This window comes from Xyrauchen texanus, chromosome 27 (genome assembly GCF_025860055.1).
Source record: "Xyrauchen texanus isolate HMW12.3.18 chromosome 27, RBS_HiC_50CHRs, whole genome shotgun sequence".
NCBI lineage: Eukaryota > Metazoa > Chordata > Actinopteri > Cypriniformes > Catostomidae > Xyrauchen > Xyrauchen texanus.
Window position 1 is genome coordinate 30,061,835 of NC_068302.1, and position 24,553 is coordinate 30,086,387.

The following is a 24,553-nucleotide window of genomic DNA, read 5'->3' on the forward strand; positions in this document are numbered from 1 at the left end:
GTATTTACAAAGTAAAAGGAGTCCAAATGGGCCATTTCAGCCAGGGTAAACACATTTAGCAATGAGGTCAGAGGCTGCAGCAGCAAGTCAAGCAAGTTAGATAATTGTGTCAAAATGTTTAATGTCCTGCTTAACCATTTGAGAAAAACAAGAGCAGCGGCTGCTGTTGACTTTGGCAGCCGAGTGTATACTCTAGGCTTTAAACATGTAAATCAACATGCTCCATCTTCAGGCAAATGTAAGTAGACATTTCATACCTGGTTTGTTGTAGGTCCTGGCAGAAATGTTGCATTAAATGGACAGGATAAAGTGTGCTATATGCACGTGAATGTGCGTAAACATCCATTGATCGGGAAAGGGCAAATCTAATGACATCCGCAAATAAGACGCTGGCAGTTTTCGTTACACTGCGTTGTCAACACAGCTGAATGAAGAAGTTCTCAAATGACAGCTTACACTTGGTGTGTTGAGAAATATATGGATAATGGAGTCACTTACTTGGTAGATAAAATACCATAGCATTCCTAACTCAAGATATGTTCATTTATTCCAACATATACAGTATGTCCATCTTCATCAAATTTTTGTGTGTGAAGGGTGTGAATAATCTTACATTGTTGCATTCATGCAAGTGTGTTTTATACTTCAGACTTAAATGTCAGTGAAAGGCAGATCCCTTTCTATGTCATCATGACCTTCAACGCAATACCATATAGTGTTACATGAGTATCCCCTGAGCCCGTTTCGTTCAGCCCTCATTCTCCTCCAAGAGGCAGTAATTGTTTGTGGATCGCTAAAACGGCTCGCTAATTTTCTGGAGTTTATTTATTTTTCTTTCTCTTTTTTTGAGCTGTAAAAACCGCTCACCTTCCAGAGAGTTTTGAAACAGCTTGACAACTCACTGCTGGCTGGGCACATTTTGTGTGTGTTAGAATTTTTTGCTACAATTTGACATTCAATTCTTTACATCCAAAGTGACTTTTATTGCATTAAATGTACATGTTTTATCCAGCTTGATCACATAGGAACTCAACACATTGCTAACACACTGCTATCCAGTACCCTAATATTGACCCTAATCTGTTGAGTTACTGACAAGCGCCATCTCCCATCACACATTGTTGCATCAATTCAAAACAGTTTTGCTTTTCTTGTGGCACTACTGCAACCTACAAGACACAGGTTCTGGTCCCACAGAAACCATAAAGTAATCTTGCTCAAATAAACAAAAGCGATTTGGAGGTTGCATTTGCTCTCTGAGATTACATTTTTACTACACCAATAGGTTTATGATATGGTGTATGGTTAATTAAATATTCCTTTACATCCTTAAATGTTGTTAGCGCTGTGATCTATCAGTTGAGCTACAGGAACAAAAATGGAAAGAGGGAGAATGAGAGAAGGAGAGAGCGTTGTATATCTTTTGTTATTACAATAATGTCATGTTGTTTATAAACTCCTGATTACGTTTCCATTCTCAAATGTGGGTGAAATTAGTTAATTTACTTAACACTGCACTATTGCTTTCAGTTTACTATGATGAAGAACAGAAAAAAACTCATTCAAATCTGTTTCTCCTAATGTTTAAATAGAACAGATGTACTTTCTCTCTTTTCCAGCAACTCTGTCACTATACACATAGCGCCTCTCGATGACACACTGGATTTGCAGCTCAATTTGGCTGGTCCAGGGGGAAATCAGGTTTTTTTTTAATGGGAAACATGCCCCAGTTCACTGAGCTGTTAGGGACACATTACACTCCATTGTATTCCTCTGAACATTTCAGGACATTAAAAACAGCTTGAGGATAGACAGAATCTTTTTTGGGAACACTCTACTACCTTAATTACACAGCACTGACACCCCCAAACTGAAGCCAAGCACACAGAGTTGGTGTTGGATGGTTTATGTTGTGTAAAGGTGACATTAGTTTAATCTAGATTTGTTGGATAAATACATACTGTAGGCTGTGGTAGAGCAAGGGAAGAGCATAGCTGCATGCATCGAATGCAGGAGTGATGTGTGTTCTAGGGTGTGTACTTTAGGACAGTGTTACAATGAAAACAAATGCTCTGTATGGACAAGAGAAAAATCTGCCGGTGGTGCTTTGGATTGTAAATAAATCCAGGCCACTAAATCAATATAGTTATTACACACAGTGAAAAACACATTAGATGGTACATATTACCAAAGAGAATCTCCTGTTATAAGAAAGACCTAACCACTTTGCTACAGTCAAAATATCCCAGAGGTTTGATCCTTTTGATATTCTGAATTCCAAAGCAACATGAAGCCGCCAAGACATGGGAAGGTGCTTTTAGTACTTTTTAGGTTTTAAAATAAAAACTAAACTCTGATGCAATCATGGCTCAAAGACTCTTCTAGAGACGCATCAGAAAGGGGATCCAGAATATTGGCAGGGGCTTAGCAGACATCCTCTCTTTTTTTTCCAGGTATGATGAGTCTAAAGAATAATTTTCCTATTTCAACTTTTTATGGGTTATTCACACCAAATGCCTTTTTTGTGACCATCTGTGCTGTTTTTAAATTGTGTTTCTTTTTAAACATGCACTAGACAGCATTAATATTTTGCATCACTGGCCACTGTGGCTAATGGTGTTCCAAAGTCACTAGCAACTCAGCAAATTTACTTGCCAAAAACCCCACCACATAAAAACTGATAAAGATAACTGGCGACTGCAAGCATTTGTTTGGACATTTTATTTGAACAAGAATAATCTGCATTTAGCAGGACACCTCTTTTATTATTACTATGTTTATCCCCTTTTGTCCCCAATTTGGAATGCCCAATTCCCACTACTTAGTAGGTCCTCATGGTGGCAGAGGACAAGTCTAAGTTGCCTCCGTTTCTGAGACAGTCAATCCACACATCTTATCATGTGGCTTGCTGTGCATGACACCGCGGAGACTCCCAGCATGTGGAGACTCATGCTACTCTCCGCGATCCACCACAACTTATCATGCGAGTAAATTGAGAGCAAGAACCACAAATCGCAACCAGGAGGTGGTTACCCCACGTGAGCCTACCCTCCCTAGCAATTTGATTGCTTATGAGATCTGGCTGGAGTCACTCAGCATGCCCTGGATTCAAACTCACAACTCTAGGGATGGTAGTCACATTTTAGAATATCTGAAGGCAAACATAGTTAGAACAGTAGGATGACTTTGTCAATAATAATTTGTCTATAATTTACAGAAATACAGATTTAAAGCCCTTCAATCTAAATTGTACTTGCTTTTTTTTTTAAGTTTACTATTGTTCGTCTTTTTTAAACATAAAGTGGCATTTGTAATAATAAGGCCATTGTCACAGTTTTTGAGGAAGGACCCAAATGCAGAAGGTAAGTGTGACAGGGTGGAGGGCGGGGCTGGGTCGTGATTATACACACACACACATGACGGACATGTCCGTAAACGATCTCTCTCTCGTCGCACCACCGTCCGCAATCGGCCTTTATCCCTCTTGGAGGCTTAATTAGGGACCGGGTGTGTATAATCACAACCCGGCCCCGCCCTCTGCCCTGTCACAGTAAGTTAAAGGGCTTTATTAAAAAGAAAAAAGCAAACGTAAAACTCACAAGGGAGAAACCACAAACTAAAACAAAACAGGACCGACTGGATAACAGGAACAAAACATGGGAGCTAAAATGGCAGACACATTCACAAAGGTACAAAACAATCTGGTAGAGACATGAGGGAAGAAGGCACAATATATATACAGCAAGAAGCATGAGGAGCAGGTGAAACTAATTAACATTAACAAGGACTAAACGAGGGAGAGTGATGAGGGAACAAGGAGGCGAAGTCTGGAAGCACATGGCAAGACAAACACAATGACAAGACAATAGAGCACATGGCAATGAAGCCATCATTAGCCATGTGCTCAAACAAAAGACATGACCAGACATGAACATATGGAAAGAGAACCAAAACCGAACATGAAACCATGCGCTCACAAAGGCAAGACATAGAGTATGAGTGTCTGGATCCCGACTCAGAAACAAGACCGAAGAGTCAGGCTAAAGACACCATGCTCTAAACATGGAACACAGACTAGACAGAAGAGCAGACAGCAAGGAAAATAACCAAACACAGAGACACAGAAAATAAGTGTCAGGATCCTGTCACAATAATAAGCTTGACTGACAAAGTTGACAGGATCCTGACAGCCATAACCACAGGTAAGACCATGGATGGCTCCCCATTACTGTTAGGTTAATGTAGATATTAGGTTGTAAAAAAATAAAAAGCATTTGTAAAAACCTAAAAATAAAAAAACCTAATAGCCTAAGAACATTTAGAAACCTTTAACATTTTACAGTTTTAATAAAAGTCTGGTAGATTCACCCTTATATATTTTATAAGAATCTATACCAGTTTATAAGAATCTATACCAGTTACAGTACTGCTGTGAAAAACATTTTAATAAGGTTGATGATGTGTATTTTAAAAAGCCTTGTAACTGATGTTGGTGCATGATACAATATTGTCTCCTCTTTACCTCGTCAGTGCTGTAAGTGCAGTGCAGTTTGAGTGGAAATGTTAATGTCGCATTAAAGTAGAACATTCTCTGTAGAATTCAAATGGGATTCACAAGTTTTGTGGTCTCCGCCAAAGTATCGAATGAAGCCTGATTGACTCGCAAGTTTCACTCTATCACGCTATCCCAGAGATCTGGCTCTATCTCTGAAGCACGCTGATGTGCACTTACGTTGGTTCGCGCGAAACCACTCTTCCTTTGCTCTGCACATATAAGTGTGTCCAATATGAAAAGCATATTTAGTGCTTATAAAGCACTGCACACAAGATAATAACAAAAAAAATTTGACATTCACAGAATTTTCAATGCAGGAAAAATCCCGTAACATCACCCACCAAAGTGACAGGTATGAGCAACAGAGTTACCCACCACTGCTGATTTCTTCCCGCATTTGGTGGGTGTTAATGTGAAGCCCTGCTAGATGGACGTCTTTGACCCTTGTGCTGTGTCTCACTGTTTTTCAGCATCTCACTCAGAAGCGCTGTGTTTTTTAGATGCAGTGTCAAGTTAAAAAAAATTCTATTTTCTAATTCTCTATTTTTGGTGGAGAACAAATGGCATTTCAATGTAGGTGAGAGATGTAACTGCAACAAACATTAAATGCATTTTCAACTGAAAATATATTAGTGTGGATGTGGCCAGTGACTACAGCGATATCTGTGATGACAAACATTTTCCATTCTAACATCATCTTATTTTATCTCATCCACTTTAAAATTATGTCACTGCAAGTGGGAGTAAACGTGAATTTCAGTGGATCAGGTACTCACCCATCGTGGCCATTCTCCAGGCCAGATAGCGGGGACAGATGGTGGGGGCTGCCGATGTCGCGATCCAGGCGGGGCTGCCTGGGGGGCATGTCAGGTCCAGGAGAGAGCAACTCAAGTGGGGTTCCATTGTGTGTCGGGTTGGAGCCAGCATATAGGCCTGGAAGACAAACAAAACTAATGCACAAAACATGCCTGATCAACCTCAAGGACTCCTTGCAAACTACACATTGACCAAATTAAATCCCCACAATACAGATCTTCATGGCAACAAGCACTTGTTATGACAACACAGATTCAAGCAAGACCCTTTGGATTGAATAAAATGTTCCTGTACGGTGCTGTTAGCAATTTACTGTACATCATTTGTGTTGCCGTGCTGAGTGGCTTTGATTGACTGTTGGGGTTTTTGAGCATAACATCTTTGATAGCGCAGCTGATTTGAAATACAGAATGGCAGAGCTAATATATAAAGACAGAACTACTTTAAGCTACTTGTATTAAAAAAGCAGATGAAATGACAATAGGAGTTTTCTGGCCAAAGTCCATGTTGATTGCTTTGAATTTATTTAAATGCTAGGGTACTCTTAAAAGTTGACAAAAGTAACCTCTATCAGATATACACTTTTAACATGTACAGTTGTGGAAAATGTAACAAAATATTGATGACTCATCTTGCACTAGGCAGATTATTATCCAATCAAATGCTCTCTTAAATGATATTGTCCCTCCCCCTAATACCTTGCCATCAACTAGTTAGAAGCAAAAAATTATTCATGGTCATGACGTAAATAAAGCCTATTGGCTATTTAAAGAAATAACTGATGAAACCTTCAATATGTCCCTCGTCTAAACTTCTTGTCACAATCAGAAATTCATCAACACATGACAAGAAAACTGAGCTTGTCAAGCGACTTTATGGGTCTTTAATGAATGAATGAAGCAGGTAGGCTCATCTTTGACCAAGGACACAGAACCTTGAAGCAAAAAAATGCAAATCCATCCACAGTTTATAATGGAAATAACAGCGTACATCAGAGTTCTAACTTATCCAAATATCATCCTACCATAGATTTTACTACTGTACAAAACTGAAGCCAGAAAATGATAGTTGCTCATAATGTGAAGAGATTCTTCAGTCCCTGGGCTTCTTGTGCAGCCTAAGAGACTTACAGGCAGACACCGTTCCCAGTTGCTCCCTCTTTTAATGTGCTCCTCTGAATTTACCCAGTGATTGTTTTTCCAGAAGCCCTCTGAGGGGACAGCCATGCATTGTCAGTCCTGTAGTGGCTCGTCCCCACACTCGTTCTTTTTGTGTTCCTCTCCAGATGCTTTACAGTGGAAGCAGGGCCTATCTGACAGCTTTCTGAACTGGTTACAAACTTGATTCATTACCCGAAATCATCAATCAAAGTCCTTAAATGCTTTCCCCTTTAGCCCTAACATCTGCTACCAGAGTGGGAAGCATTCAACAAGTAATGGCCATGATTGCTTTAGTTGTTATCTGCTGGAGGGAGTGGAGGGAACACACTCTGGATGGTGAAGGGGATAAAAGAAGATCAGTTGATCCTGCTTTGGCTTCTTTTGAAAATGTTCTCATTGTTGGGGTAAAAATGAAAAAATAATTGGCCATACTGTATCTAAAATCTGGAGCAGCCAGAAACACTTCTCTAAAAACATACAGTACATACACAAATACACAAGTCATCACAGGCCTACAGCATATACGTGCAAATTACAAAATGACAGAGGTACCCTTTCCCCACTTCACTTTTCTTTTTCTACTGGCCATGGAACAAAGCAGAATGATCAGGAACATTAGATGCAGGCATCTTGGCTACAACCACAACTTCTACTTTAAACAAGACAAAACAGCCACATAACAGGTCCTTCAGGCAAAAGACATTTGAAGCACATTGAAGCAACAACTTATCCTCTTTGAACATAGGGAATGAGAGATGTGTAAGCCAGGACTTCTATTTTTCCCTGGCACAAGGAGCGTCAGGGGTGATTGAAGCTTTTACAGTGCAAAGTGTGTTCTGTTCAGGGCTGCTTTAATGGTGGGGAGTTCTGCAATTGTCCTTCAAATTACTCTCACACAGACCTCTGTTCTGTTGTACTTTTTGCCTACTTGTATTCTGGTGTGAATCGTTACTCAAACCTTTGCAAATATCAGCTTTTCATGAAATCTTAATGGAAACGATTTATTTTCAAATGCACTACATAGCCAAAAGTATTTTGAAACCCAAATATCTGCTTGTTGAACATGTGAAAGAAATTTCTGGGTTCAATACAAGTTAAGCTCAATTGACAGCATTTGTGGCATAATGTTGATTACCACAAAAATGAATTTCAACTTATCCCTCCATAAATCTGGGTTACAGGGAGGCACTTACTATGGAAGTGAATGTGGCCATTCCGTAAATGTTAAAATACTCACTATAGTTTAGTAAAGTTATGTATAGCCACAGTGATTTAAACAATTATACAGCTCAAATAATACACAAGTTTTAAGAGAAGAATTCATTTTTTGAAAGAGTGCTTTTATAAAATTATAAGTTTCACATTTCTGCTTTTAAACCCTCCAAACATTGGCCCCATTCACTTCAGTTTTAAGTGCCTCACTGTTTTCTACATTTTTTTAAAGAAAAGGAGGGATGAGTCTAAATAATTTTTTGTGGTTATTAACATTATGCCACAAACCCTGTCGATTGAGCTTAATTTATATTGAACCCAGAATATTCCATCCATCCATCCATTTTCAATAGCCGCTTGTCCTATATAGGGTCACAGGCAGTTCTGTAGCTTTTCCCAGTTTTCTCTGTCCAAAGGCAGGGAAACACCTTGGACAGTTGGCCAGTCTATCTCAGGGCTAACACACACAGACAAACACATTCACACTCTCACTCACACCAACAGCAATTTAGAGTCTACAATTCACTTGACCTGCATATCTTTGGATTGTTGGTGGAAACCGAAGCACCCAGAGGAAACGAGAACACGGGAGAACATGCAAACTCCAGACAGAAAGGCCCTGGGTGAGCCAGGATTGGAACCGAGGACCTTCTTGTTGTAAGGTGGGTTTTTGCAGTCCAGGTGTTGACCAATGGCGTTATCTCCGAGGAGGCAAGGGATGCAGTGACTCCTCAAAAAATGTGTGTGCGAAAAATAATCGACTGTGCATAAATAAAATATCATGAAATGTGAGCTCAAGCGCGTATAACATGTGTATAACAAACATATTTCCAAAGTAACTGTGTAACAGCGACATCAACAGATAAAGTTTCAGAGGGAGGCAGCATCTCTCACACCTCCCTTGAGTGTAGAGCGATTATATTGAGCTCCTAAAGTGTGGCATGAATGTGAGCCGAGAAAAGTCACGCGAGGGGATATGTTGCCTCAAGTTTGCACTGATTTGTTCAATATGCTGTCAATAAATCAACGCAATAGTGCCCGCCCTTTCATGCTCTTGCACTCGCAGTGGGTCTCCGCAGACCGTTATGAATTGGACGAGCTAATGGAAGAAAAATATTTACAGAGTAAGCAACTAACCAACTCGGACAACTCCACTTTTGGACATGTACAAATGATCTTGAAATTACTTAAAACATGGGTGTGTCAGTGAGTCGGTTTCTTGTGAGCACTTACTCTTAAATATACCGGTCTGTGTACAGACCCGTAAGCAATCTTTTCCATAACTTGCACCTCTGAATCTAAGGTGTGCGTTTACTTAACTGTCACTATTAACATACATGAAAGCAGCCATTCTTGTAGTATTTTGAAAAATATGTTGTTGCACACATATGCAAGTACAGTATGTCAGGGACAGATTAAGATGTCGGGATTCCCTGGACACAGATGCCTTAACAAGCCCATTCTGGGAATCTGTGGCGCATCATGACGTGATGAATATCTCGCTATTTATCTCAACGGTGCTGTTTAATGTATCAGAGCAATTTTTAGCACATCATAGTGCATTTTTCAAAGCATTGTTTACATGTATATTGCCCTTTAAACGTAATTTAATGACAAGATAATGCGACTTGGGGGGTACACATCACAACGCATTTTAAAGATAAGACAAAAAACCGCCTTATGTACTATTACATTTATTATCAGTATCCACTATAGATTTAAAGTCTCTCCAGATCATGCTATCAGAAGACAATACATTAAACACTAACAACATATCAACAAGCTCACTAAAATTAAGTGTTCTTACCTTAGCTGATGGATCTCTTTATTGCTTCCCTTCAAGAAAAGCCTTCCACAATGTCATTACATTTGGGTCTCTTACCAGTACACTTTTTATAGCAACAACAAAAAGCAAGTTGCTTTGTTTTTTGTTTTAGTTTTACTTTAAATAGATCCACTTGGTTTTGGTTTTTCAATTCATTTTGTTTAGTTTGAAAAAACGTGTTTCTTAACGCTTCCTAACACAATTATTTCCCATCATCGCCACTAGTTGCTCCTTACCACTAAGCCAGAGGGCTCTGACTAAGCAGCATAAGGCCTATTTATTATTAATTGGCAATTATTAATTAATTTACTATTTTTTTAGAGAGACACTGGAGCAAACGCACACCTTAAGTTTGGAGCTGCAAGTAATGGAACGATTCGGCAACAAGTCTTTATCAAGGTACCAATTATTAATTAATAACAATTGCAAAACGAATCATATGATAAAGTGTTTGAAATTGCTCTGTTACTGTAAAATAAAAATGTTTTTGTAAATAAATAAATACAATTCTGTTAAATGTAAAGATTCTGCAGCTCGCCAGGGCCCCCTGCTGTTCAGAGGCCCTGGGTAAATGCCTGGTAGGACCGTGCGTTTATCAGTCCCTGCAGTATGTGACTTCATCAGTGAGAACCATACATGAACATACAAATTATAGGCCTATGTTTTTTTACATATTGTGATCCTTTAGATTTATGAATGGATTTAACCTGAAAACTAAGTAAATATCAAATGTAACTGAAATATGGATTTGCATTGGATAAAAAAAAAAAGAAAAATCTACCTCCTCATTTCAAAAGTCCAACACATGACACTAGTGTACACATAATTTTGGCCATGTAGTGTGTATGCAATCTTTAGACAAGAACAAAACAGAAAAATGTCACTTCCAAAATACAGGGAGGGCCATAACTACTGTGGTTTAACTAATGCAAAACAAACACAATGCAAAACATGGAAAGTTTTATCCTTTGACCTCTCTCTGTTTGAATAAAAAAAGTCATGAGTCATATATGGGTATTTTAAGGTAAATCTCCAGTACTGATTTAGCATGTGTTGTGTAACATTGGAAGTAGCATGGGAAAATTCACATCTAACGCAGATTGTGCATTGCATATGTTTGCAATATTATCATAGCATATGGTCTTCATAACATTACAATCCCCTTTATTCTGTCATGTCCATTTGAGCTGTTAAATCGTAGCTTATTGGTTTTGGATCGCATAAAAGGTTCTGCAAATGAATGCACACTTGAACACATCTGGGTTTTGGTACATTGTAGGGTGGATGGAACAAACCTCTCTACCCATCTCCACAAAACATCCCAGGATACATAAATTAGAACGAACATACGCTTCTACAAAAACACGCAGTATGCTATAGATTTACAATACATACAATAATGTCTCCTTTCAATTTAAGTGAAGGTTTGGAAACCAGCAGTTGATCTCATCCGTTAAAGTATAAACTTACAATCAACATAATCTTTAGAATGTTTAGAAATATTTAGATTCATTTTTAAGCACATTTATGATTATTGGCGCTTACTAAGGCAAGCATCACTATTATTTTTGCTCATACTTGATGCTAGGGATTTCAACAAACCCCAAATTGTAAGTATTAATCATTTAATTAAACATGAATGATTCCTATTGTGAAATAATTTGGCTTGTTGAGGAGAGTTGTGCTATTACTTTTCTAAGCTCAGATCTCAGATTTACATCTGACAAACAATAAAACATATAGACTTGCATTGAAGGAGGGACTCTGGCCATATTTCGGGAACAGGGCCCAGTTGCAAGAAACCACATATTGTAAGAAAACCCTTAGTTATCAACTTTCAGTCAAAAAAAGTCTACCCTATCAAGTTTCTATGATATTCAGGTCCCTAGACATGACTTGGGTCCCTTATTTAATGTAGGACTATGGGAGTCTGATCCCTTAGAAAAGTAATGGGACAACTCTCCCCAACAAGCCAAAAGATTTGAGGCATGATTGTGTCCATAGCACAAACAGTTTTGGATGAGTCACACGCCAAAGTTTAATTTTAATTTTGTAGAATTACGGGGTCACTCAAATCTCCAAACCCAAGTAAGAACAATAATAATATTAATGCTTGCCTTGGCAAGCACCACTAATTACTTCATGCATGATTATAATACATGATCGAAACTAAATATCCATCCTTCAAATCCATTATGTTTATTTTTTTTAAACCACACTCATTTCATATCCTTTCAAAAGAAGAGTTTGACATGAATTAGTGGAGAAGGGTAAAGTGAGCAGTACCTGTGAACATCTCCTGCCCAAGTGCTGGAGACCGTCCTTCTTTCCCATTCAGAGAGTGCTGTGAGGGGGTGGGGCAGTGGGGATGTTGAGAAGGGGCGGGGCCATGCAGATGCTGCATTGACAGACATTCGCTTAGAGCATCCGGCTCTAAAAGAGGGCAGGCCCTCATCTGTCAATCAAAAAGAAAGACAATCAAAAGTTTTAGGGATAGGAATACCAAAACATTGTATTAGCATTGAAATAGACTCACAATTATTATTTTTTAATATTTTCACCATTCATATTCTATTCTCACAAAGCAAAGTACAGTAACTGATCTCAAAACAGATTTTGTTTTCTATGTTGAATGGAGGAATTCCCATTACAAACTAAACATCCTGTTGCTAAAGACTTTAATGGCCTCTTTAGTTGGTGCAAGGTGTTGAAGTACGGTGACGTCTATACTGGAGTGTGATGGCGTGAGAGTAGAAATGAGGATAGGGAGAATGAACATAGACATGCTTGTGTAAACTGGACGGGACCCAAACTAAAGTCTTCCATAAAAAAAACACATCAGTCAGTGCTGACATCCCCCACTGCCCAGCGTAGGAAATGACAAGCTTAGAGAGGAACGATTCTTCACCACAAACAGGAACCTTTGATTGGAAACATGAGGGGACAAGGGAAAGGGTATACCCCCACTCACACATCCATCGTTCGGCTTACAGGTTGGGATGCCCCGTTACTGGATACTAAGGGGAGGAGAGGTCCCATTTGTTGGTGAAGAAACGAAATTAGCATGCGTGACTGATTGTTTCCTTCATTAGGCATTAAAATACAAAGTTCTGAGAGTAATCATGCGTCACATGCAACATTTGTTTAGAGTTTGGGGGGCCATATGTGTTCAGGACTTTTAGACTGACTTTAAAAGCTCAGATTGTAGTATGCAATTTCTTTCTTTCTTTCTTTCTTTCTTTCTTTCTTTCTTTCTTTCTTTCTTTCTTTCTTTCTTTATTTATTTCTCTTTATCCATCCATCCATCCATCTATCCATCTAATCGAATTAACTTTTTTACTTAAACCGTTAAATTTGAATTAACTGTTGTATAATGTAATCGATGCTATTCATATTTATGTTCATTAAATAAGATTGTAAAATAAATAAAATCTGTGCAATGATCATAACATCTCGAATGCAGAAACACAAACGCATGTCTTACAGTTAAAATCTTTGTACTCTCAGCTATTCATAGAACGTAATGGAGGTTCAGTATTTTTGCCAAAGCATGCTTTAACTGGCCTGGCTTGCGATAGATCGAGTGGGAGTGTTTGTTTGACATAGGCCCACAACATCTGGCCACAGGGGTATAACACTGCACAGCTTATTAACATTGGTACACGCTCACATGTGTTTCCGCTTACAACGGCAAGCAAGAAGAACGCATCAGTCAACTGTCGTTTAGACCAGTTTAACAATGAGGCTATTCTGCTTATAATTACCCACTTTAATGTAGAATGCACTCTTTACCATGTAGATGCTGAAATGTGGTCAGAATTTATCTATTGTTGGGGAAATGAATTTCAAAGACAAACCTAAGTAGAACCAACTGCACCAAGCCATGATAAAGACAGAATTGACCATGAAAAATGTCTACTTTCTCAAGGCTGGTGGTAAAGCCAGCTTCAGACAAAGAGCTAATTGCGCTCTAATGTGCTGATGAAATGATTTGTATAGATACAATTTTTAGTTCACATATTGAGATGTTCTGTCGTTCTTACCTTCCTACGCACCTGCTGCTCTTTGGCAGAGTGGATCTTTACATGTTTGCGGAGGGAACTTGGGTCTGTGTAGCGTTTAGTGCAGCCTGGAATCTGACACGCATATGGTTTCTGAAACAGGAAATGCACAATGAGTCTAGGAATCATAATTATATGCAGTTTAGCCACAAAGAGGACACAGACACAAAATTAATCATTCTATTAGGCAATTATAATTGAGGTGTTATAATAATATTTTATAAGAAATAAGGGTCATTGGTGAACATTTCTTTTTAAACAGGCATGGAAAAAAAAAAAAATATATATATATATATATATATATATATATATATATATATATATATATATATATATATATATATATATATATATGACAAAGTATACATAAAAAATTCTGAACTCCCAAAACAGATGGGTTTTTTCAAGTCAAATGAATTAAAGTGAAGTGTGTAATTTTTTCCAAAGTTAAAATACTTTCGATTATTCCCCCCATACAGAGACAACTTTAAACAAGCTATTTTTTTGTTGATGTGTGGCTCTGTGGTGCTTCCAAAAAAAAATTCTGTTTGCTTGAGCATCCTGACCAGTCCAACACAGCAACATTGATTCAACCAATGGCGTTAGTTTTGGCCGCCCCAATGGTGTTTGGGAAATTGTTGTTGTCATTGTTTTAGCAATTCCGCTTGGTAAAGCTGGTGCTGCAGAGATTACACACTTTACCTTTAAATTTCAAAAGAAATATGTTTTTAATAAAAAACAAAAACAACAATGTAATAATCCAGCAATAAGCCTTAATATTTAAATTTTTAAATTGAGTGTCAATAAAAATTTGAGAGTTTATAAAGAATTATAGTGGAAGAGGAAAGACAGCACCCTACCTTTCAGCTGAGAGGACACAGGAAGAGGAAAGAAGAATAGAGATTTTCTGGTAAATGTCACACAAGCATACTTATAAAAATACTCATTTATATTGGGCTACAGGTACAAACATTTTGGACACACTTGACTGAATTTATGTCTCTCACAAAACTCTTTGATCTGGCAAATTTTTAAATGCTTGAAATGGATTTTGTAGAAAAATAGCCTCTCAATAATGTCTATTAAATCATTTCTTTATAAAATAAAATAAATTAATTCAGTCGATGAGTTGGAACAGATAGTGAAGGAAACAGCCAGCAAGTGTCCTGCATACATCAGATGTCCTTCAAAACTGTTTTAAACGGTTGGTTGAGAGAAAGCCAGTGTGTGCAGAGCAGTAATTTAGGCAAAGTTTCACTCAAGAAATTAAAAAAATTAAGTTAAAGTTAAACATATTTAGTCACAACATAATTCCCATACTTCCATTTGTGTACATTCATAGTTTTGATTAATGGTTGACCCCAACAGTATATCACTAGTTTATCATAGATTTTAGAACTCGTGCTTAAATCTATGATACTACGATCATTAAAGGCCAGGCTGTGGACTGTGTAGAAAGCTACAAGTATCTTGGGACAGTCTTAGACACCAAATTGACCTTCGAAGAGAATTATGAGGCAGTACGTAAAAAGGGACATCAGCGTCTGTTTTGTCTCAGAAAACTGTCCCGATTTCACATTGATAAAACCATGATGACCCTCTTTTATCAGGTTTTTATTGAATCAATCTTGTCCTTTTCCCTTGTGTCATGGTTTGGTAACCTGTCTCTAAAAAACTAAAATTCTCTGAACCAAATTGTCAAGTGGGCTAGTAAGCATATAGGTGAATCTCAACTCAACCTATCATTTCTTTACTCCACACAGATGCAACATAATGCAAGCTCTATTTTAAAAGACTATTCCCATCCTTTACATAGCAAAGTTCAGCTCCTTCGCTCCTGCTGTTGGTTTGTGGCCCCTTGGTGGAGAACAAAATGATACAGGAATACTTTTGTACCTGCAGCCATTGCACTATTAAACAAAACTAGATGAGATGATGCAGTTCGCCATGCATGGCACTCCAAACTTTTGTGTGTGTGTGTGTGTGTGTGTGTGTGTGTGTAGAAGCACTTTGCCATGACATTCTTAGGTGTCCCTATATTTTAATACCAGTTTGATGCTATGATGATACTTGTTTTAAAGTATGTTTTGATGTCTTCTGAATTTTTATGTGATGTGATGTTGTCTTGTCTTAACTATGGATTGCTGAATCTCCTGTCAACAAATTTACCCTTGAGTACTAATAAAGAAACCTTGACCTTGACTGATAAATTGACCAATATTTCGGATTATTAATTGATCCAATCGGTAGATACATTTTCCAGTTTAGCTGATTAATTTCGCAAGCCACGATGGTGCTGAGAATTGCCTGATTGCATGTGAAGGAGCCATCTGAGACATGAAAATAACCGATCACAGTTCTTTTGTTTTATGTGATAATAGACCCCCATGAAACCACGTATAATTTAAACAGTACCGCATAATCAGTAGACATGCATGAGCAGACACATTATGTTTAAAGTCCCTCTCTCTCTCTCCTCAACAGTTCCCTGTAACTTTTAACTGTCTTAATTAATGATAAAAAGGCAAATAATAATACAAATTATATTATATACTGTCTCCAAACATGCAGACTGAATATCTTTCAAAGATTTAGTTCACAAACCTCACAAAAAGAATGCATATTTAGCGATTTCATGCTGTGAAGCATGCATAAAAGGTGCACTCAGCAATGTTTTCCTCATTAAAAACTTTTTACTCCTAAATAAATTAATAGTCATTTTGAAACATAGGTATAAATTATGAGCAATCACAAGAGATGAAGACTCCAGTCATATCAGTAACCTTATAAAAGTTTTATTCTACATGGAGAAGGTCTTCTCAGGAGGGCCACAATGGTAGAATCACATGACCAGCCCATTACTACTGGCTTAATCTCAGTATCCACCTTGATATTGGACACCTTCACTCTTGAATTAATTTAATCATGGCTGACTTTGTATTGTGTATTTCTACAACGCATCTGTTACTAAAATGCCAGTACTACTGATTTTCCATGCCGCTGGATGTCACTGTAGGTCCAAGATGCCACAAACACAAAAGTTAATGAGTGCACCTTTAAATCAGCCTGAATTAAAACTGTTTACCTCTGATTCATGAATATTGTGTGACGGTCAGTCCATGACGAAAGCAGGCAGTGATGCTGCTGTGTACACTGGAAGCGTTTAGGAGATTGCTGCTCTCACTGGATCGGCACGAGAAAGCAACATTTATATTTAAGTTTTTTTTTAAGCACATTAAGTGCGGTACATGTACTTGGTCATTATTATTGTGAAAGTCACTTTGCTCAGTGCAATTAGTTTTATCATTCTTTATGTGAGAAAATGCAATTGCACACATACCATCCCTGTATACTGTATTACTATGTACAGTAATACAAATATACAAAAATATCTTACAACATTTTTAAATGTAATTTTACCAGTGTTATGTCCATGTCATTTACTTTGTGTAATATCATATATATATATATATATATATATATATATATATATATATATATATATATATATATATATATAGTACATAGCACTCTGAAAAACTAGATTCTAATTGGTCAATGGCACCATCTAGTGGTCTAATATCTCTAAGTAACAACCGCACATCTGGGGATTAAGACGAATCAGACGAGTCATCCTGGAATTGCGAGTCATTTTCCTGCTTCTCAGATCACTCTGCGATCTCTACAAGTAAGCTAATGAAATAATTTGAACTCAAATCAATGTTTTATGTCCATTTATTTATTTATTTGGTAAGAACTCTTGCAATAGGCTGGATAATGATGAGTCAGATGGTCATTTTCACAAAATAAACACCAACAGAACACTGGAAGCTAGATGTGAAGTTCAGCTGATTAGCTATTTATTTCTTCTCATGTAATAACAACGCAAATTCATATTTTATCTCCATTTATTTATTTAATTGGTTAGTAGCCACGTAATAAGCAGGATAATGTAATGTCAGCAAGCTGTTATCGCAAAATAAACCCCTTCAGGGTGATACAAGTCTTGATCACCCTGTCAGGGTTTATTTTGCGATAACAACTAAATCGGCCACCCTGTTCTCTCACAAAAATCCCATATATGTCGATGACTAGTTTTGATGACTTCTTTCTAAATCTTTCTAAAATGTAGAAAACAGTAATAACAAAGAATGAGTAGATGTGTCCAAACTTTGGACTGGTAGTATATATCAGTTTAACTCATAATTCTCATTGGTAAACATTGTTTTTGGTCCAAAACATGCAGAGGTAATTTTCTCCCATGTATTTTACATTTCTCTTTTTTCAAAAACAGAGGCAGTCATTAAAGTGAAAGTGGATAGGCTTCTTTTATTAGTTCTCCTTTCCTACCTTCCCTCGTTCTCTAAATAATGCTGTTTTTACAAGCCACTCGCAGGGCAGCAAGTCTCTGCGCATTTATTTGTTTTCACTGTTCAATGCCATATAATCCCCCTGCCATCTAAACACACTGAAAACAGAAAAAGAGAAAGTTAAGAACGGAAAAAAGAAAAAAGCTCTGTAAAGAATAAATATCATTACAGTCAGAGTGATTTTATTGCTGTATATGAGGCATGTGGGGAGGCTGTGGCAGGGTGTATAGGTGTGCTAATGTGCAGCACTGGGCATCTGGAGTCGAAGGGCTAATTGGCCATGGCAGTGTGGTGGTAGCGCAGTGTGGTAGCTGTACTGCGATGTGATGTAGTGCAGGGTTCTGCCAGGAATGGAGAGTGAGGGATGACTAAATCAAGCTTTTCTTCACTTTTATTTTTTCCTCACATTGTGGGAATGGGACACAAACAAGACATGTCTGCCTTTTTCTCTGTTTCTTTTTCTTTTCTATCTCTCTCTTTCTCTATCTGCTATGTGTCATTGCTATTACAAACGGCTCGTGGTGTTAAATGACATGTGATATAACAAGGTTTCCCTCGTCAACTCATAGAGAGATGCTTTTTGTGCAAGTTTTGTGCATGGAAAATTAATAACTAGGTCAAAGAACGGTAGAAATCATTACAGTTATGGGTCTGTTTGTAATGTCCATATGGACCAAGAGGTCGAGATTTTTGCTGTGAACTTCTAACAAAAACTGAAGGCTCTTGACCCACAGAACACCAGGTCAGCACTAATACGTTTTTGGTTGAAACATCTATTTTGCCACATCTACACCTCTTTACCAGACTTGAATGGTGCTTTCCTACACAGAAACACAAAACATTTTCTCTAGTACCTTATGCTTTGGAAAAAATATGACGTAAGGGAACAGAAAACAGTTGAGATTGAGTTTCAACTAAAAACTTAAGTGTGAACTTTACCAAAGTTCTACAAAATCCCAACCCTTGCCTGTTTGTTTGCCAGGGGTTAAACTTAGATTTTGGAAACAGGGGAACCCTAATATCTGGAGGTTATTCCAGTGCCCCAGGCAATATAGGTGCCCCAGGCCAATAATGCTTAATTCTTAAAGGACTTTAAAATATTTTTGAGTGAGTACTAACTAAATGGAAAATGTAATTAGTCATTTTAATATTTTACCATGTTTAAATCCGTTCCACAGAATTCTGCAGATTCTGTCTGGACTTGCTTATGACTAATGTCTACCTTCAGGATGGTGTCTAACTTACTGTTTGTCAGTAAAAAGCAGTGTGTGTTTTCTTGACTGTTTTTGAGTGACTTCTTTCGGGTTTCAGCTATGACATACAGGTCAGAGTTGGCTGTTTTTGTCTACTCACAGTGTCCAGGTGTGTGCGCTGGTGCTTTGCTCTGTCGCTGGAGTTGCTGAATGCTTTCTGACAGCCCGGGTGCTGGCACAGGTAAGGCTTCTCTCCTGTGTGACTGCGCAGGTGAATCTTCAGATTCTCCAGCCGCGAAAAAGCTTTGTTACACCCTTCAAACTGAGGGAGAGAACGGGAAGGGCCATCAGTAAACTACATCATGCAAATGCTTTTCAGAAATTAAATAATTTTTCAAGATGTTCCCTTGACATGATACAGTGGCCTCAAAATGTATTGGGACACTTCAAAATATATGAATGTCACTGCATTAGAAAACAAAATCATAAAACTAGGGTCATTTATTTTTTTAACAGACAGCCCATGCACACTTTTCAAGCAACACATTTCACAGAAGAAGTTTGTTACTTCTTAATTATAAAATATAATACAATAGATAAGAGACAAAAAGTATTTGGACACGTTCTGGTTGTCAATGTTAGTAGCATATGCCCATAGTTAATGTGATAAACTACACCTGTGGTTATTGTGCTAGGATACCTTTGTGAACTTGAGAGGAACTGACTTCATAATTCACTAAAAATGACATTGGGGCAAGTTACCTAAAAGTAATAGCACAAAAGGCTAAGAAAAGTTTTAATTATGCTATGCTATGCAATACAATGCTTATGTAATAATATTCATACACCGGTGGCCAAAAGTTTGGAATAATGTACAGATTTTGATCTTATGGAAAGAAATTGGTACTTTTATTCACCAAAGTGGCATTCAACTGATCATAATGTATAGTCAGGACATTAAAAATCCTCCACGTGCAGCAGTGACAGCTTTGCAGATCCTTGGCATTCTAGCTGTCAATTTGTTCAGATACTCAGATGACATTTCACCCCATGCTTCCTGTAGTACTTCCCATAGATGTGGCTGTCTTGTCGGGCACTTCTCACATACCTTACAGTCTAGCTGATCCCACAAAAGCTAAGTGGGGTTAAGATCCATAACACTCTTTTCCAATTATCTGTTGTCCAATGTCTGTGTTTCTTTGCCCACTCTAACCTTTTCTTTAAAAATTTGTAGAGACTCTGTAGAGAATTTGTACTTATCCTCTTGTTTAGTTGTACATCTATTGTATAATGTGGCCATTCAAAACAAACACAAAGATAAGGTTAAGCTTCATTTAATGAACCAAATAGCTGTCAACAGTGTTTGATATAATGGCAAGTGATTTTCTAGTACCAAATTAGCAATTTAGCATAATTACTCAAGGATATGGTGTTGGAAGGATGGCTGCTATAAATGGGTCTGTCTAGATTTGATCAAAAATGACTTTTTTCAAATATTGATGGTGCTTATTTTTTACATAAGTAATGTCCTGACTATACTTTGTGATCAGTTGAATGCCACTTTGGTGAATTAAAGTACCAATTTCCTTCCAAACAGTTAAATATATACATTATTCCAAAGTTTTGGCCACCAGTGTACATTTCTAAGTGTGACTTAAAGGGATCTCATTATTTATTCACCCTCATGCCATCCCAGATATGTATGACTTTCATTCTTCTGCAAAACACAATATCTCAGCTCTGTAGGTCCTCACAATGCAGGGTACCACAATTTTGAAGCTCCAAAAAAACACATAAAGGCAGCATAAAAGTAATCCATATGACTCCAGTGGTAAAATCTATATCTTCTTTAGCAAATGATAGGTGTTGATGAGAAACAGATAAATATTTAAGTCCTTGTTTACTATAAATACTCCTCCATGCCCAGAAGGTGGTAATATGCACGAAGAATATGAATCAGCAAAAACAAAAGTAGTATGTGAATGTGGGAATTTATAGTAACAAATAACTTAAATATTGATCTGTTTCACACCCACATCTATCATACCACTTTCCAAGATATGGATTTAGCCACTGGAGTCATATGGATTACTTTTAAGCTGCCTTTATGTGCTTTTGAATCTTCAAATTGTTGGTACCCATTCACTTGCATTGTGAGGACCTACAGAGCTGAAATATTCTTCTAAAAATGTTTGTTTGTGTTCAGCAGAAGAGAGAAAGTCATACACATCTGAGATGGTATGAGGGTGATTGGGAAAGGGGAGAATTATGAGATTATTAAAATTTTTGGGTGAACTATCCCTTTAAAAGTTCAAATACTTTTTGTGGCTACTGTGCATCAGTGTAAATAATGTGTACAGTCATACAAACAGCATTCGAATCAGAAGAAAAACATACAGTAGCACTTCAGATAAGCACATTTTTCATGTAAGCATTGATCTGGTCAATCAGAATCCCTTAAATGTATAGACCATAGATGGCTGAGAACTATGCCACACCCCTTCCAATTACACCTGCTCTTAAATTAATTACCAGACCATGCTGCACAATTTATCTCCAGAGCATCTGTTTAATGAGGCATAGCAAGGCTCAATACATGCTCTCTTGTGTTTTCAGGGTCTCATTAGATTATACATCCTATACAACCTTATCTCTTAGCTCCACCCCCAAATGCCAACAACTAATCAGGAGTCTCTGATGGGCCAGGGTAGCAGCTCTTAGACGTGTCAGAGAGAGTGAAACCTGACATAGCAGCTTTGTCCACTGACCTCTAACTGAGGCCCCTGGTTCTATCGCAGCTCCAGTTTCACTGAAGGAGAGAGCCTTCCATTCTTCTAATGGGCCCTCAGAACATCATTCGGGCTCTGGTCTCCTTCAATCACTCGCAAAGAGCTTGCTATTGAGGCATGGCCATTTAATACGGTGCGAAACCTTAGACTGCCATGGTCAGGATGGATTGAGTGACCTGGATTATACAGTGTGTGTATCTTTGTGCGAACAGAATTCCTGTTACATGGCACATTAAATAAAAAGGAATATACAAACAAAATCATCGGCCAGCAGAATTACATATTTATAGTTACAAACATACAGTGTGTACTTTAAAAACAACTCTGGTTTTCCATTTACAAAAGGAAATACCAGTCCTTGCATGGAAGTAAATTAATAGTATTCAAGTTTAGATTAGCTTAGGCTTTAAGCTTTTTTTTTATGTACATTAATTTCTGCATCAGAGCTTTTTTTCTGTCGACTGTGCACGAGATTCAGCAAAAAACACGAAACCCCCTTTGCATTGTAAGGGGTCATTCACACTGAATGTGTGTTTGCATCTATCTGACCTTTTTTTCTATGTGCTGGATGGATGTCTTTGACTGCTGCACCTCGTTTATGCAAAAATGTCTGATGGGAGATGGTGCTTGTCAGTAACTCGGCAGAATGGGGCTGATGTCAGGGTACTGTAGCAACATTTCAACTTCCCATGTGATCATGTTAAAGTTTTAATGGAGTGTGTGTGTTAAGTGGTTAAAGTTGAAATAATTACATAATTGTAATATTTAGGATTAGGAGTTTAGAAAAACACCAAACCAGAATTTTACTTATTTTACTTATTTACAGAATTTAAAGTACTGTAGTCAGTCAAGCACTTTCATATCATCAGCTCACACAATGGAATGACACAGTGGTTGAGACACGCTTTCCTGGACTTTTGACAGCGTCTCACAAAAACATTACCGAAAGTCAGACTCCACAACATCAACTTGCAACTTTTTTTTTCCACAGCACAAAAACATCTCAGAATGTACCCAGAACATAGAAGTTAATAAATTCTCCCAAAACCAGGCAAGCCATACTCACATATCACACTGAGATATATCCCCAATGCTGACTCCTAAAATATGACTTGAAAATCAAATATTTCAAACAAACACTGTGATTATGTATGTGCCAAAATGTGTGTATTTATGTATAAGGGAAATAATAATTCTTTCAGTGCTTTCGTTTAACGTAATACAAATTTCAGACTAAATTGAATTTATGGGTCCATAGAGAGAAGCTTGCTAATTGTGTAAAGCTCGCCATTAGTTTGCAGACCGGCTGCCAATGGAGCAAATTGCATAGCATTTTGGGATACCTTACAAACACAGCAATGCATTCTGGGATCCCATACAAACACAGAACTCTGCCAGAGTTTAATCCACATGACAAAGAGGAATTTTAGCCCCCTTGTATCTCCTTCTCTCTTGGCTTTTCTTCATTTTGTCCTGTCTTTGGCATTTTATTTTTCTCCACTTTGAAAACATACCATTCTGATTTTTTTTTTTTTTAAACAATAGTGTAAAAATATGTCTGCACTTGCCAAGCACAGAACATGACTTTCCAAACAATTCTACTCTAACTGGTCTTCAAAGTTAACATGCTGTTAACATTTTTCAAAAACAACCACAAATGTAAACCAAGGAATGTGAAGTTTTTGAGATAGAAACGGTACAGATGAATCTCATAAAAATCAGATAGAAATGTTAAAGGTGCTGTAAGCGATTTTAGCCATTCTGGAACTTCCACGAGACTGTGCTGTTAAATTAGACACACCCCACTTTCTAAAACACCACCATCTAAAGAAAGTGTTGAGACCAAATGCATCTTCTCACGGTTGTCAAACACACCAGTAGCAAAATAGCGCCCACAGTTGACAACTGTTATGAATCTGAATATGACATTAACCTGAATGTTCTTCTACAACTACAACACTATTGCTGTCACAAAGAATGGTGAGATATCTCAGGACACCTATTTCATTGTTATCTTTCTGACAGAAGGAACATTTTCTGCATACCTTTCCTTGAAACCCTTTAAGGGTTAGTTCACCCAAAACTTTTAATTTTCACAGTTACTCACCCTCATGCCATTCCAGATGAGTATGACTTTCTTTCTTCAGCAGAACACAAACAAAGATTTTTAGAAGAATATCATAGTTCTGTAGGTCCATAAAATGCAAGTGGATGATCGTTGGTTTTGCTTTCATTTAAACATGCCAGCATGCTTACATCACTTGAGAGGCAGCATAAACCGAATCCCCTCGTGGATGCGCTTTGGAGAGCGACCAGAAGTAAACAATTATAGTGAAAAGGACTTAGTGATTTATTTCTCACCCAAAGTGTTGTATCACTTTACAAGACATTCATTTGACCACTGGAGTCATATGGATTATTTTTACTATGATTGTCTGTGCTTTTTGGAGCTTTAAAGTCTTTAAAGCTTTAAAAAAACATCCACTTGTGTTCTGCTGAAGAAAGAAAGTCAAACACATCTAGCATGGCATGAGGGGGAGTACTGTAAATGATGTGAGAATTTCTATTTTTG

The 24,553-nt window shown here is 37.6% G+C and overlaps 1 protein-coding gene across 1 annotated transcript in view; it reads right to left on the minus strand.

The window, feature by feature from the left end:
• Positions 1-24,553, minus strand: part of LOC127621107 (zinc finger protein GLIS1) — a 114,668-nt gene that overhangs the window by 19,185 nt on the left and 70,930 nt on the right. Inside the window, exons 5-8 of the mRNA XM_052094564.1 lie at positions 19,353-19,514; positions 13,612-13,722; positions 11,855-12,023; positions 5,332-5,488 (exon numbers count right to left, since the gene is read on the minus strand). Of these exons, the coding sequence (XP_051950524.1) occupies positions 5,332-5,488; positions 11,855-12,023; positions 13,612-13,722; positions 19,353-19,514 (599 nt within the window). The remainder of the gene's footprint in view (positions 1-5,331; positions 5,489-11,854; positions 12,024-13,611; positions 13,723-19,352; positions 19,515-24,553) is intronic.